Source organism: Trichophyton rubrum (genome assembly GCF_000151425.1).
Source record: "Trichophyton rubrum CBS 118892 genomic scaffold supercont2.2, whole genome shotgun sequence".
In the NCBI taxonomy this organism is placed as follows: Eukaryota; Fungi; Ascomycota; class Eurotiomycetes; order Onygenales; family Arthrodermataceae; genus Trichophyton; species Trichophyton rubrum.
In genome coordinates this window covers 1,289,127-1,301,082 of record NW_003456427.1, presented here as the reverse complement: position 1 = coordinate 1,301,082, position 11,956 = coordinate 1,289,127, and the positions used below count along the sequence as shown (strand labels likewise).

At 46.4% G+C, this 11,956-nt stretch overlaps 6 protein-coding genes across 6 annotated transcripts; 4 read left to right on the top strand and 2 right to left on the bottom strand.

Annotated features, from left to right (window-relative positions):
- Positions 1-523: 523 nt before the first annotated feature.
- Positions 524-2,257, top strand: TERG_02049 (uncharacterized protein; the record flags this gene model as incomplete). Its single annotated transcript, XM_047747853.1, has 10 exons — positions 524-528; positions 607-852; positions 909-1,032; positions 1,090-1,108; positions 1,169-1,363; positions 1,451-1,607; positions 1,660-1,749; positions 1,802-1,835; positions 1,895-2,130; positions 2,188-2,257. The coding sequence occupies 10 exons, from the start codon at positions 524-526 to the stop codon at positions 2,255-2,257; spliced, it is 1,176 nt and encodes a 391-aa protein (XP_047603819.1).
- Positions 2,258-2,562: 305 nt separating this feature from the next.
- TERG_02048 (uncharacterized protein) lies at positions 2,563-3,747 on the top strand (the record flags this gene model as incomplete). The annotated part of the gene is made up of 2 exons (XM_003237278.2): positions 2,563-3,517; positions 3,589-3,747. The coding sequence occupies exons 1-2, from the start codon at positions 2,972-2,974 to the stop codon at positions 3,745-3,747; spliced, it is 705 nt and encodes a 234-aa protein (XP_003237326.1). The 5' UTR covers positions 2,563-2,971.
- A 455-nt stretch (positions 3,748-4,202) lies between these two features.
- TERG_02047 (uncharacterized protein) lies at positions 4,203-5,635 on the bottom strand (the record flags this gene model as incomplete). The annotated part of the gene is made up of 3 exons (XM_003237277.2): positions 4,203-4,412; positions 4,470-5,440; positions 5,530-5,635. The coding sequence occupies 3 exons, from the start codon at positions 5,633-5,635 to the stop codon at positions 4,203-4,205; spliced, it is 1,287 nt and encodes a 428-aa protein (XP_003237325.2).
- A 444-nt stretch (positions 5,636-6,079) lies between these two features.
- On the top strand, positions 6,080-7,664 carry TERG_02046 (uncharacterized protein; the record flags this gene model as incomplete). The annotated part of the gene is made up of 5 exons (XM_003237276.1): positions 6,080-6,382; positions 6,454-6,513; positions 6,568-6,686; positions 6,749-7,434; positions 7,498-7,664. 5 exons carry the CDS (start codon positions 6,080-6,082, stop codon positions 7,662-7,664), a joined length of 1,335 nt encoding a protein of 444 aa, XP_003237324.1.
- A 112-nt stretch (positions 7,665-7,776) lies between these two features.
- TERG_02045 (uncharacterized protein) lies at positions 7,777-9,693 on the bottom strand (the record flags this gene model as incomplete). Its single annotated transcript, XM_003237275.1, has 1 exon — positions 7,777-9,693. The coding sequence occupies one exon, from the start codon at positions 9,691-9,693 to the stop codon at positions 7,777-7,779; it is 1,917 nt and encodes a 638-aa protein (XP_003237323.1).
- Positions 9,694-10,059: 366 nt separating this feature from the next.
- TERG_02044 (beclin 1) lies at positions 10,060-11,704 on the top strand (the record flags this gene model as incomplete). Its single annotated transcript, XM_003237274.1, has 2 exons — positions 10,060-10,144; positions 10,203-11,704. The coding sequence occupies 2 exons, from the start codon at positions 10,060-10,062 to the stop codon at positions 11,702-11,704; spliced, it is 1,587 nt and encodes a 528-aa protein (XP_003237322.1).
- Between the last annotated feature and the right edge of the window lie 252 nt (positions 11,705-11,956).

Below are 11,956 nucleotides of genomic sequence, written 5' to 3'. Positions count from 1 at the left end.
TGGAAATACCCTATTGACGAGCGAACACAGCCTCATAACCAGTGACACGACTGAATAGCCAATTTTTGAGTGCATAACTAAATTTTTGGCTTGCACTCTTTACCTTTTCCGCTTCGAAACTCAGCTGGCCATGAATCAGTTTACCCTATGAAAACCAGGTCGTTCCTGAATTTGCCGTTCTGGTGCTGATTCATAGCCCAAAAAATGAGCGGTGGATACCTGATAATCGGTTATGCTTGACTATTATCACGGTATTGGTTTATTATTACTCTGTACTGTGGCAAAATATAATGCAAGGGACGGTGAAAATGGCTGTATGCAAGCATACAATGCGGTTATACCCCGATGAATAACCTTGCCTCGACTTATTATAAAATGGGGATGAAGCCTTTTGAACTCGGGAGAATATCCGTCTTCCCATTTATTCATCCACAGCCTTGTTTTCCAATCCTCGTCCAAGCAAAGGATCGTTGAGCACGTCTGCAGTTACTTCGTCAACTCAGTGAATACGTTTTTCGCTTCAATGTAGTACGTCTCATCTGCACCTCCCCAAGTCCTTTCTTTACTCTCTAAAAGTCTGTGGATAAGTGATTGACAGTACCAAAGTCATATATTCCAGTTCCTTACTGGCGCGATCCGTGCACCTGATAAGAGCCATTATAAAAAGGGTGCCTTGAATAAAGCTACTACAGCGCCGGAAACCCTTTTGCCCCATCAGGGGTTCCGAAACGCCCTGAAAGGCCAGAAGGTCTCTATCCCAAGCTTGTACAGCTTATTCCCAGAGTGGTCCCCGAAATTGCATGAAGGGTATACAAGAGCCCGTGACGAAGTTATCAACCCTTGGCTTGACATGTAAGCACTCTTTTCTATATATTCAATTGATGTGAGACATTTTCTCACTATAGTAGCTGGGTTGATGACCCGCAAACTTGCATGAAGTTGAAAAAGGCCGATTTTACTATTTTCGCAGCGATTATCTGTGCGGACGTATCATTCGACAAGCTATGCACAGTCGCTAAATCTTTTGCATGGGTTAGTATCGCTTGACTCTTGAAGACACTTGTGAACCTTGCTAATTATTTGACGTAGTACTTTATTTGGGACGATCGTATGTATACCCCTAATTGAGAGGACTATATGATAACTGACCAAGGATATGTGGCTTTAGAGTTCGATTGTGGATCCTTGACTTATGATGCAAAAGGTGTAGCAAGCTACTTGAAAAAGAGCAAGGAGTATTTCCAGCACCACCTGTTGGAGATCGGGGAACAACCGGATTTGTCAGAATTTCCCCAGGAACAACAAAAGGCGTTACTCTGCTGGAATGAAGTTGGCCAACACATCCGCAAAACATGTAGCAAAAGTATGTTTCTCTTTTCTCTTCTTTCTTTTATTGCATGAATAAAAGCTTCAGACTTCAGATCATATTCTGACAGGGAGGATTGTTCAGATGTGCGCGAAGTATTCCTCGACAAGATGCTACGATACGTAGCTAGCGTCGACACAATTGACTCCATTTTCCACGAAGGAAAGGTCCCTTCGTTAGCAGAATACTGGCAAAGGCGAGACCTTACGGCAGGGGTTTATCCCGTGCTGGCCACTCTCCCGTATGTGACTAGTGAATTATACCTGCTCATAGGCCTATACTAAGCGACATAGTTTCGCCTACGGTATTGATATCTCGATGGAACACTTGAAAGATCCAGCATTTGCGGCATTGTGGAGACAAACATCATATGTTGTCCATATGTAAGTTCATGCATGCTCCTTCCGAGTGCTAGTATGCTAAACGAAAGAGTAGCACAAACGACATGCTATCTATGCGAAAGGAAGCAGTTAGTTGCTCTTCTTCGATTATCGTTCTTGCCTCCCATCTAACCTTTGCCACTTCTAGAGAGACAACCAAATCGAGAACCTTATCCCTGTCATTATGATGAACTATGGGCTAGACTGCGACACAGCAATGCAAACTAGCTTCCAAATGGCAAAAGACGAAGTCAAAGGTATACGTGTGGTAGAACACCTGTTTCAAAAGGGAGGCGAAAATAAGAATCTCGAAATACCCGAAATCCTCGCCGGCTCCTTTACCAAAGGGTGCAAGGACGTTGCCATGGGACTGATTCATTGGAGGTAGGAAAATATGACCGTGGCCAGTCTGACATGATCCTCACTAACATGTCGCAATAGCTGCTCTGGTGAACGTTATTTCAAACAGCAGGAATTCCGTGACGATAAGTCGGTAACATTTAGAATATGATCCCCCCAGCATTTCAATGACTTGGGTATAGTCATGTGGGGGGATTTTCGGAGACCATTACGGCCGAGTGTCGATGAACAAACAAAATATTAGTACAGCAGGTTCTCTGAGTGGTTCTATCATGTTGATATTTATTTCTCATTGGTTTTGGCTAACACCTCAATAGACGTTACCTTTCTTTCCTTTGCTTTGATACTTTCATGAATTTCACTGACGTTGAATCTAACTGCTGAGTAATCACTTAAAATGCACGTGATACCCACCTGCGGCTCGGACCCTTAATGACTAAGCTTTGCTAGGCGCGCCCCCTAGCCAATCATATGTCAGGAAAGTCAATGACGTTGTTTTTGTCGATATACATTTCCCAATCCATGGATGCATCTTACAAAAAATCTCACCAGACGATTGTATCATCCAACCATCGACCCTACCTGACATCAACGGAGGTGAACTATGGCTTGGTTGATGACATCTTGGGGCAAGAGCAGTAGAGTTATGCAAAATTTGCAGGACACCATGCCACCCAGGCAGGTATAAAGCTGGCTTCGCAGATATTTTCTTCCACACTTATCCATACCCACTTCTGCTCTGATTACTAGTCACTGGCTATAAAAACACGCTAGACTCATACATTATATCCTATATTCCTAAAGCGAACTGTTCTACATATTCTAGCCTTGGCAATAGGGTTATTGCTGCAGAAAAAGCTCGAAAATGTGCCACAAGGCTATCCCTGCTCGCCGTCGCTTCTTCGCTGTCCCTGCTGTGCTTGCGTTTGTGTCTGAAGATGAACCCACGCGTGGGCGACAGTTGAACCAACCTGAAGGCCCTTCATCTGTCCGGCGTCAACGTTATGCCTCACCGGAGAGTGTGAGACTGCGCAGCGCTCGCTTGCAGAGAGAGCAAGACTCAGGCCCCGGACAAATTACACCTAGCCCGCATATTCAGCCAGACCGTATTGATCGTCTGGACAATGTGGCCGGCCTCTACCATCATGAAGGGCCGTACGATCCGGTCACGAGGGAGAGGAACGCACTCCCTGACCGTGCTCCCGTCCAAGCGCTTCGGTTAAACCAGGAAGCGCTCAATGCCACGTCGAGCGACAGAGATACCGGTAGTCTCCCCCAGCATTCCCCATCAGATGGAGATGCTGTTTCCCCTCCAGGATCCAGAGACCTTACGGATCGATTTCTTAGCTTCTATCCGCGTACCAACGTGATGGTTGAAGCCCCTGCCCATCTCCAGCGCAGTGCAGGATATGTAAGTATAGTCACTCTACCATACCTTCATACACTTGACTCTTGTCAAGACAACTGGCTAATGTTGAACAGAATTACGGAGATGGCGATACTCTAATGGATCCGTACTATAACCAGGATGACATCGAGCGTCGTCGGCTGTTGCGCAAGCGCGCTAGATCTATTGAGCGTGAGGAAGCCGAGGCTGCCGAGTCTGCTTCCAAGAAGCGTGATGTTAATAGCCGCTTGTAGTCGCTCGTCCCGTATTCCCTAGCACGTTTGCCTGTTAACTGTTATTTGTTCTTGCTTTCCATCTACTTAGACATTTCTTTGTATATAATGCCTATAAATATCCGGGCAAGGGAAAAGGGGAAAGTTCAGCGTCCACGAAAATGTTTATATACCTAGTATATCTTAATACCTTGATGTCCGAATATGTAACATACTTTCCCCTAATATAATAAATGTTATCATAATGAACTCTAAGTCAATAATTTTACTATCATCAAGGTGTTGAATCCAACATCTTCGTATCAGCTGTCCATTGTGGATATGAATAACTATTCACTATCCATAGTGTGAAATGTTTTGATTAAAATCATATATTTGTTATTATGACTTACTATACCGGGAATTATTTGAAGGCTGCACAATAATAATACACCTCATCACCGAGTATATTCAAAAAATTGGGAAAGTATTCCGTGTTATACAGTTATCATCACACTGGCATTTTTATACCAACCTAGGAGGGGGTTCTCGCCGTTCTTCGTTTGAGTGTCTTCGAGATATGCCCAACGCCTCATGAAGTCATCATGGCCCGTTAGCCGTGTTAGTTTACCGGTGATCGCCCGATACACATCCTCCATGACATTGAAATCAGTGGGAAAGAATATATCAAAATATCCTTGATGTACCTGAAGAAATAGCTGGGTGAGCATTATACCCGAGAATAAGTTGCAGAGACCACTTACATATGGAGTTGTTGCTTGAACATTCCTTCTTTGATATCGAGTTTGGACAACCGGAGCATTGAAACCTGGCACGGCGTCCGGGAGAGAGTTGAAGTCACTCGCAATAAGACGGTGGGCCGGGAAATAATCATGCAAAACATCGTAGAATTGCATTAGTCGAGTTGGAATATACTCTGGCAGTGTCATATTGGGTGCAAACGGAAGCGCTGTCTGCAACTTGCGCCACAACCGGGGTCCTAGTGGGGTGGTAAACGGTCGGCGGGCCGCTGCTTGCCTAACACGCAGGAATCGAGCGGCTGAACGATCTAAGTCCGGAACATAATATTCATAAAATTCCCCGTCAGAGTCGATTAGAACACATCCCTGCCTGGGCTGCCCAGTCTCCATGTCATAACGGATCACGTCGTGACCAAAATTATCAAAGACTTCCAATGCTAGGAAAAAACATGGAGAGTGAACGTAAGTATTCCAATCGAATATCGACCGATTGATAATTTCAGCATGGCCGCCGTGGCCACCGGCATGAATGGAGTGGTTAAGATTCTGCTGTTGCAGATTGGCGAGACTGCTCGAAATCTCGATGATCTTGTACTTCGTTCTTTGATATACTTCCGGCTCAACATCTCGGATGTAGTCCAAAATATTGAGCATCATCGTACCGTTTCCGGCTCCCATCTCGTAGATTATCAAATCATGGTATGGAAACAGTGTCAACTTATAGTTCGTAACGAGATACCGGGCGATAGCTTCCCCATAATAAGGGCGGAAGAGCTCAGTGGGCGTGTGCCACAACTGTCTGGTTTCATCGTAATTTGTCTCATCAAGCTTATCTTCGAATTCCACGTATCGCTGGTCTAACAGTTTGTTAAATGTAGGTCCATCCTCGATGTTATTGAAATCGAAAGGTTCGCCAGGCGAAAAGATAGTCGCGTGCTTCGAGAAGTAGCCGTAATGCGGGTTGTATAGGCTGTCTAAAGAAGATGAAATTAGCAATTGACAGAATAGACTTGTTGAGCGGCGGTTGAAAGCTGTATGATCTTTTCAATTTTGGGGTCCATACCCTCGATGAAATCTCTTGTCAACATTTTCACTCTTCTCGGCCGTTCACGGCGGTTCCGCAGTTCTACTGCGGTAACCAACGGATAATCTCTGAGCTCCTGCGACATGTCCTTCGGGAAATGGTCTATTCTATGCCTCCATATCGTGTCGTCTTCGTCCTCCTTTTTTCGTCGGCTCCCAAGCTTCCTGGACGCATAGCGCGACTGCTGATGTCCACACGAACATGGCTGTAACGAGCGTTGAGCCCGCAATGGCTGGGAATAAGATAAAGACCGCGTCGCCTGATGCCGGAATAGCTGGCGGAAGAGGTGCGAGACAACCGGCGAATCCATTGCTTGTCAAAAGCAAAGATGGTTGTTTGAGCTCGAAGTTCGATGTTTTTCGTTTCGGAGGAGAGAACAAGATGGTCCGAGCTTCAACCATCCATGATTTCCACCACCACCACCAATGAAGAGTTAAGTTTGAACATCTTCAGGTTTCTCTACAGAGGATGCTGAAACGTCTATGAAGGTCGAGGTAGGGAGAGAAATATTAAGTCAATTCTTTTCAGGATGGAAGCGTCATCTCGCATGCCCATTTATGTGGCTGCTGCTTTCGCAACAGGAGCTATATGCACCATCGCAATTGATAGACTCCTTCGCTCTGAGGGACTAATAAGCCGGACAGTACCTGGAAGCAAAGATGCAATGAATGAACTCTCGATAGCCAACGGAATAGAATACCATGGGCTCCCAAAGAAACCACAGCCTCCCCCAATAGTGGACGGCATTGAAGGATGCATCGGAAACACCCCTATGGTCCGTATCCGATCTCTATCAGAGGCGACAGGATGTGAGATACTAGCGAAAGCAGAGGTAAGATGAATGTTTCGTTTGCTTGAATATAACCCTTTTTATTATAGCCGATTCCTAATTTCATCCAACAGTTTTTGAATGGCGCTGGAGGGAGTCCTAAGGACCGCGTTGCGTTAAGTATGATACAGGAGGTTAGGTTAAAACCTATTCCAGACCAATACTTCTGTGCTGATACCGTGGACTAGGCTGAAGCGAATAGCCTTCTTACTCCATTTGTGGGAGATGCTATCTATGAAGGCACTGTAGGATCTACAGGAATATCCCTTGCCACCCTAGCAAGAGCAAGAGGATACCTAGCACATATGTATGGAATCAATGATCATACCTTCTCTGGCAAAGCACATTATATTCACATATCCTATACAGTTGCATGCCATCGGATCAATCGACAGAAAAATCAAACCTGCTCCTTAAACTGGGGGCGGTCGTTGACAGAGTTACCCCGGCTCCCATTGTAGAAACCGGCCACTTTGTCAACAGGGCTAGGAGTCTGGCGCATTCCCACGGACAGGCGGAACAACCTTCGCGTGAATCTTCGCCATTCGAAAAGCCAAATATAGAGGCCATGGCCTCGGATGCTGCTGCTAAACAAAGCCGGGGTTTCTTTGCAGACCAGTTTGAGAATTCTGCCAACTGGCAAGCCCATTATCGAACGACAGGACCAGAAATCTATGTACAGTGCGAGGGTAAGCTGGACGCATTTGTTGCCGGCGCTGGAACGGGAGGTACCATTTCTGGAGTTGCACGGTATCTGAAACCTCGAGTCTCGAACATGACCGTCGTCCTTGCGGACCCTCAAGGCAGTGGACTGTATAACAGAGTCCGCTACGGCGTGATGTTCGACACAAAAGAAAGGGAAGGTACAAGGAGGAGGCAGCAAGTCGACTCTATTGTGGAAGGAATAGGGATTAATCGGGTCACTGCAAATTTTGAAGCTGGCCGAGAGCTAGTGGATGACGCTGTAAGAGTCACTGATGCACAAGCCGTTGCAATGGCACGTTGGCTGGTGGAGAAGGATGGTATATTCATTGGCAGCAGCAGTGCTGTAAATTGTAGGTCTTTACTTGCCGTAATATATATTTTGACTGGAAGTATTAACTCATTTATCTGCACAGGTTTTGCTGCCGTTAAAACGGCTCTAAAGCTAGGCCCTGGCCATAGAGTTGTGACAATCCTCTGTGATTCTGGAACCAGACATTTGTCAAAGTTCTGGGCAGAGGCAGGCAACGTTGGAGGAGCCGTCGGCACTAAGCTTGAGGACGTTCTTAATGCTAAGGAGTGAAGAGCAAGCGACATCATTTGATACCCGGTCGCCTGTTGGGTTATCAGCTGCCTCAGCAGTTACCCGTTATTTTCAAGAATATTGGGGCCAAATTGTGCCAGAAGAGGACGCATTACCTACCACCTCTTTGTACAACAGCGCTCCGGGTCTTACCACTTGATAAGAGATGCTTCTTTGGTGAGCCAGAAGCCCTTGGTGGCGTGCTGATCTGCACACTAGACAAACCGGAGCTATGCCATGCTCTTTCGAAAGCTTTGGATAGAGGATCGGGACTTTCTTCCCGATTGTTTGTACCTGCTGCAGCATCAGGTGGAGAATCTTCCACTGTCAGATGCACCGAAGAGTTACTGGAACCGGTTCTAAGCCGTAGTGGGGAAGGAACTGTGACAGAAGGTCGAGTTGGTGTTTGAAGCAATGAATCCTGCGTAAATGGCCGCTTTTTCGCTTTTCTGGGAGATTTTGAATTGACCCAACTTTGCCAGATCGTTTCTCCTACGCAAATCTTGATCCATTCATGCTGTAAATCCACTAAGTTCCTCGTTGGAAATTTAGATTGTACGGTATCCCATGAATTATCAGTATCTAGCTTAAGAGATGCAAGCGCCTCTCGATCTGAATCCGTCCACGTTAATGAGGTAGATAAATTGTAACTGATGTGTTTACAGAAAGCATAATACCACTGTCGAAGTTGAGCTGATGACCGGGAGGGAATAGCCAAGGACACTTCGCGCCAGGGCTTCCGTTTAGCTAACCGTAAAGTGACTAATGTTTTTACCTCCTGAGGGGTGAGATTTTCAGACGAGCCTCTTAAGGTCGTTATTTCAGCCCTTGGGCTTCCATTAACAGAGCTCGATTCGGGGCCTGGGTCTGCAATAGGTGTGTCGACGGCTAGATCGGGGTCACTATCAGGATCTATAATGGGTTGATGTATTGGAGTCTCAGGATTTTTCTTCTTGGTAGTCATAGGGGTATCTATGGTAACATTGGCCATTGTTTCCGGTTCTCTAATAGTGACACCATTGGTATCATTTTCCGCTATAGTGGCGGTTGGGTCGTTTTGCGGTGAAATATATATATCTTTAGACTCAATAAGCGTTCGAACCATGGTATCCTTGGCTGGGGTAACAGAATTAAAAGTAGCAGGGCGCCTAGGAGTAGAGGCTATGGGTGTATGGTCCTGAATGGGGTCATCTGAATCGGAATCATTGAAGGCCAACTTTGACTTGAATGTTGCGGATTTCTTTGAAGGGTGTTTTGGCTTGTTGATATGGGGTAGCCGCCTGCGTCTTGAGCGAGGTGCAGCCCATATTGATCTGTTGTGGTCTGGAGAAGGCATCCTTTCAAGACGCTGGGTCGTTGTGATTGTCATATCCTCTAAGCTGGCTGATAGGGCAGTTGTTGGCAGCGGAGGTGCCTCCCACAAGGACTCTCCAGCAATCTTATTGTCTTCGTGACCTTTGGAGTCTCCACAGCATACAATGTTCTCGCTTTCAATAGCTTGAGGACTTGGTATATTAACTGGCTCTTGTGGCGTTTTCAAATCTTCCACAGATGGGGAATTTTCTGGGTGAATAGATGAAGATATTACCTCGACTGTAGCAGACTGTTCCTCCTTTCCAGTTGTAGCATCGTAATCATCTTGAATCACCCATTCTTTGAAAAATGTATTCCCCGTTTCAGGATCCCCTGTATTGTCCGCCGCCTGCTGAGTATTCTGGTCTGCCGGATTTTCCTCTGCTTCGCTCTCATCTTCCGGGTGAAAATCATCCCATAGTCCTCTCCCAACGTCGTGTTCATCTCCCATCTCCGTGAGATGTCCATTGTCCACAACTATTGTCCCTTTGGCCAAATCTATCTCGTCGCCAACGGAGCTGAAATCCTTCCCGTACTTCTCGAATATGGACTCAAATCGAGACTTTAGCCGCAGATCGTTCGCCTTTCTAGCTTGGTTCACATCGAAATCGGGAAAAAGGCCGTCGTTTGAACTGAACTGACCGTCCATCCGGCGACGTTTGCTTGGTGGTGACATCTCCGTAAATAGGTACCACTATGCGCCAGCGCATTGCAGTTTGCTGTAAAGTCGTACCAGCACAAACAAGTTCTAGATGAGGAACACTTGTGAAAGAGCGAAACAAACCCTTCGTTGTTTTCTCGTTGTGCTGCCATCCACATGTTTCTGCTTCGCTTGGTCGAACACCACGAACGAAGTAAATAATTAGTTAAATCACACGCCAAGAGAGCAAACGTCGTCATAGGGCCAAAACGTCCAAAGCTCAAACTACAAGCGCCTCCTGCGACTACCGCTACTCCCGCCATCTACGACAACAGCATGTAGCTGGAATTCTCTGTGAATCCTGTATAACAGTCATGCTCTCCGGGAAATACAACTGGAATCATGTATTGCCAGAAATGCCGCACGCCTCTCAAGCTGGATAGTTCTCTTGAGGAGCTTAACCCAGCAGCATACGATCTTCTAGTAGGTAAGTTGAGCTACAGCGCCATGGACCACTATATGGTATGATCTAACTGTTCCAACAGGCTCTACAGGAAAATCTACTCTAAAGCCAGCTAGTCTGGCTCGCTCGCGACCCTCGTACCCTCCAGAGCGCAAAGAACGATATGATCAAGCGTCGCAGCGCGTAACCTCCCCGGTTTATAAAAAAGAGATACCGGCCTCATCACGGCATGGACGAGGTACTTCTGAGTCCGGAGCGCAGGATCCAGCGTCTGGAATGTCCTTTGTAATGCTGAATGAGTCCTTACACACCTCGTCTTACCAGCCAAACGGACCCAGTCAACAGCTGATGGGGAGACACAAGGGACAGGAGACCTCGGGTGTTCAACCACAAAGCCACGAAACATTATTTGCAGACCAGGTAGAGCGGACGGCGCGGATATTTGAGATAGTATCTGCCCGGTCAGATATTGATCATCCTATATGTACTGACTGTACAGAAATGCTAGTTGAGGGGTTGCAGAGCCAACTTGCAACAGCCACAAAGGAGCGGGATGCATACATCTCATTTCTCAAGAGTCTGAATACCTCTATCCCATCAGCGGATGAGATGGCGGCTGTGAAGGAAACGCTGGAGGTAACCCTTCAAGCAGAAGCCGAGGCCTTTGGCCAGTTAATTGCATTGGAGAACCAAAAGAGGGCAGTGGATAGAGAGATCGCCAAGTTAGAGGAAGAGTCAAGACAACTAGACTTGGAAGAGCAGAAGTTCTGGCATGATCGTAATGCCTTTGCCTTGACGCTAACTGAGTTCCAAAATGAGCGGGACGCTTTAAATGTGAAATACGATCACGACTCCCGGCAGCTTGAACGCCTACAACGGACAAACTTGTTTAACGATGCATTCTGTATTAGCCACGACGGCTATTTTGGCACCATTAATGGGCTACGACTCGGGCGACTTGCTAGCCAGCCCGTCGAATGGTCAGAGACAAACGCTGCCTGGGGTCAAACTGTACTTCTTCTTGCCACCATTGCCGAACGGATAGGCTTTCAGTTCCAAGGATACAAGCTACGACCTATGGGCTCGACGTCCAGGATCGACAAGATCGAATACCCTCAACCAAATCAGTCTCAATCTCAATCTACGAATCGGCAGGACGGAGCAAACGGGGCACAAAACAAGATACAACCCAAAATCACTCCCCTTGACCTTTTTTCTTCTGGTGAATTGCCGCTAAATCTACCGTGGATGCATCGCCGATTCGATGCAGGTATGGTTGCCTTTCTCGAATGTCTCCGGCAGCTAGGTAATCAGGTCGAAAAGACTCCAACCTCGATATCCACTCCCGCAGAGCCTTCGGCTTCTAGACCGGGGAACACGCCACGACGTCAAAATTCAACGCAAGTCACAGGTCTCAAACTGCCGTATGAGATCAAGCGTGATAAGATTGGTGACGCAAGCATAAGACTTGGTTTCAACCAGAGTGATGAGACTTGGACCCGCGCTTGCAAGTATACGCTTACATGCTGTAAATTCTTGCTCGCTCATGCAAGCAACGCAGGCTCGAGCAAGTCAAACACTTGAGGAATTTCTTTGTAGGAAGTCTGATGCCAAATGTACAGTTTCTTTGTTTTAATGTATTAATATCACTGTGAAATTTAGAAGTGTAAGGGTGTTCAATGCTGTTTGGATTAATAACATGTTGATCTAGCATTTTTCTATCAAAGAAAACCAATGAACTATCAAAATATAGTAAATCAATCATATGATAGCACATTTCAATCTCACTCAGGCCTGCTACAAAACAAGATGGAACATTAGTCGTATCAGACAACA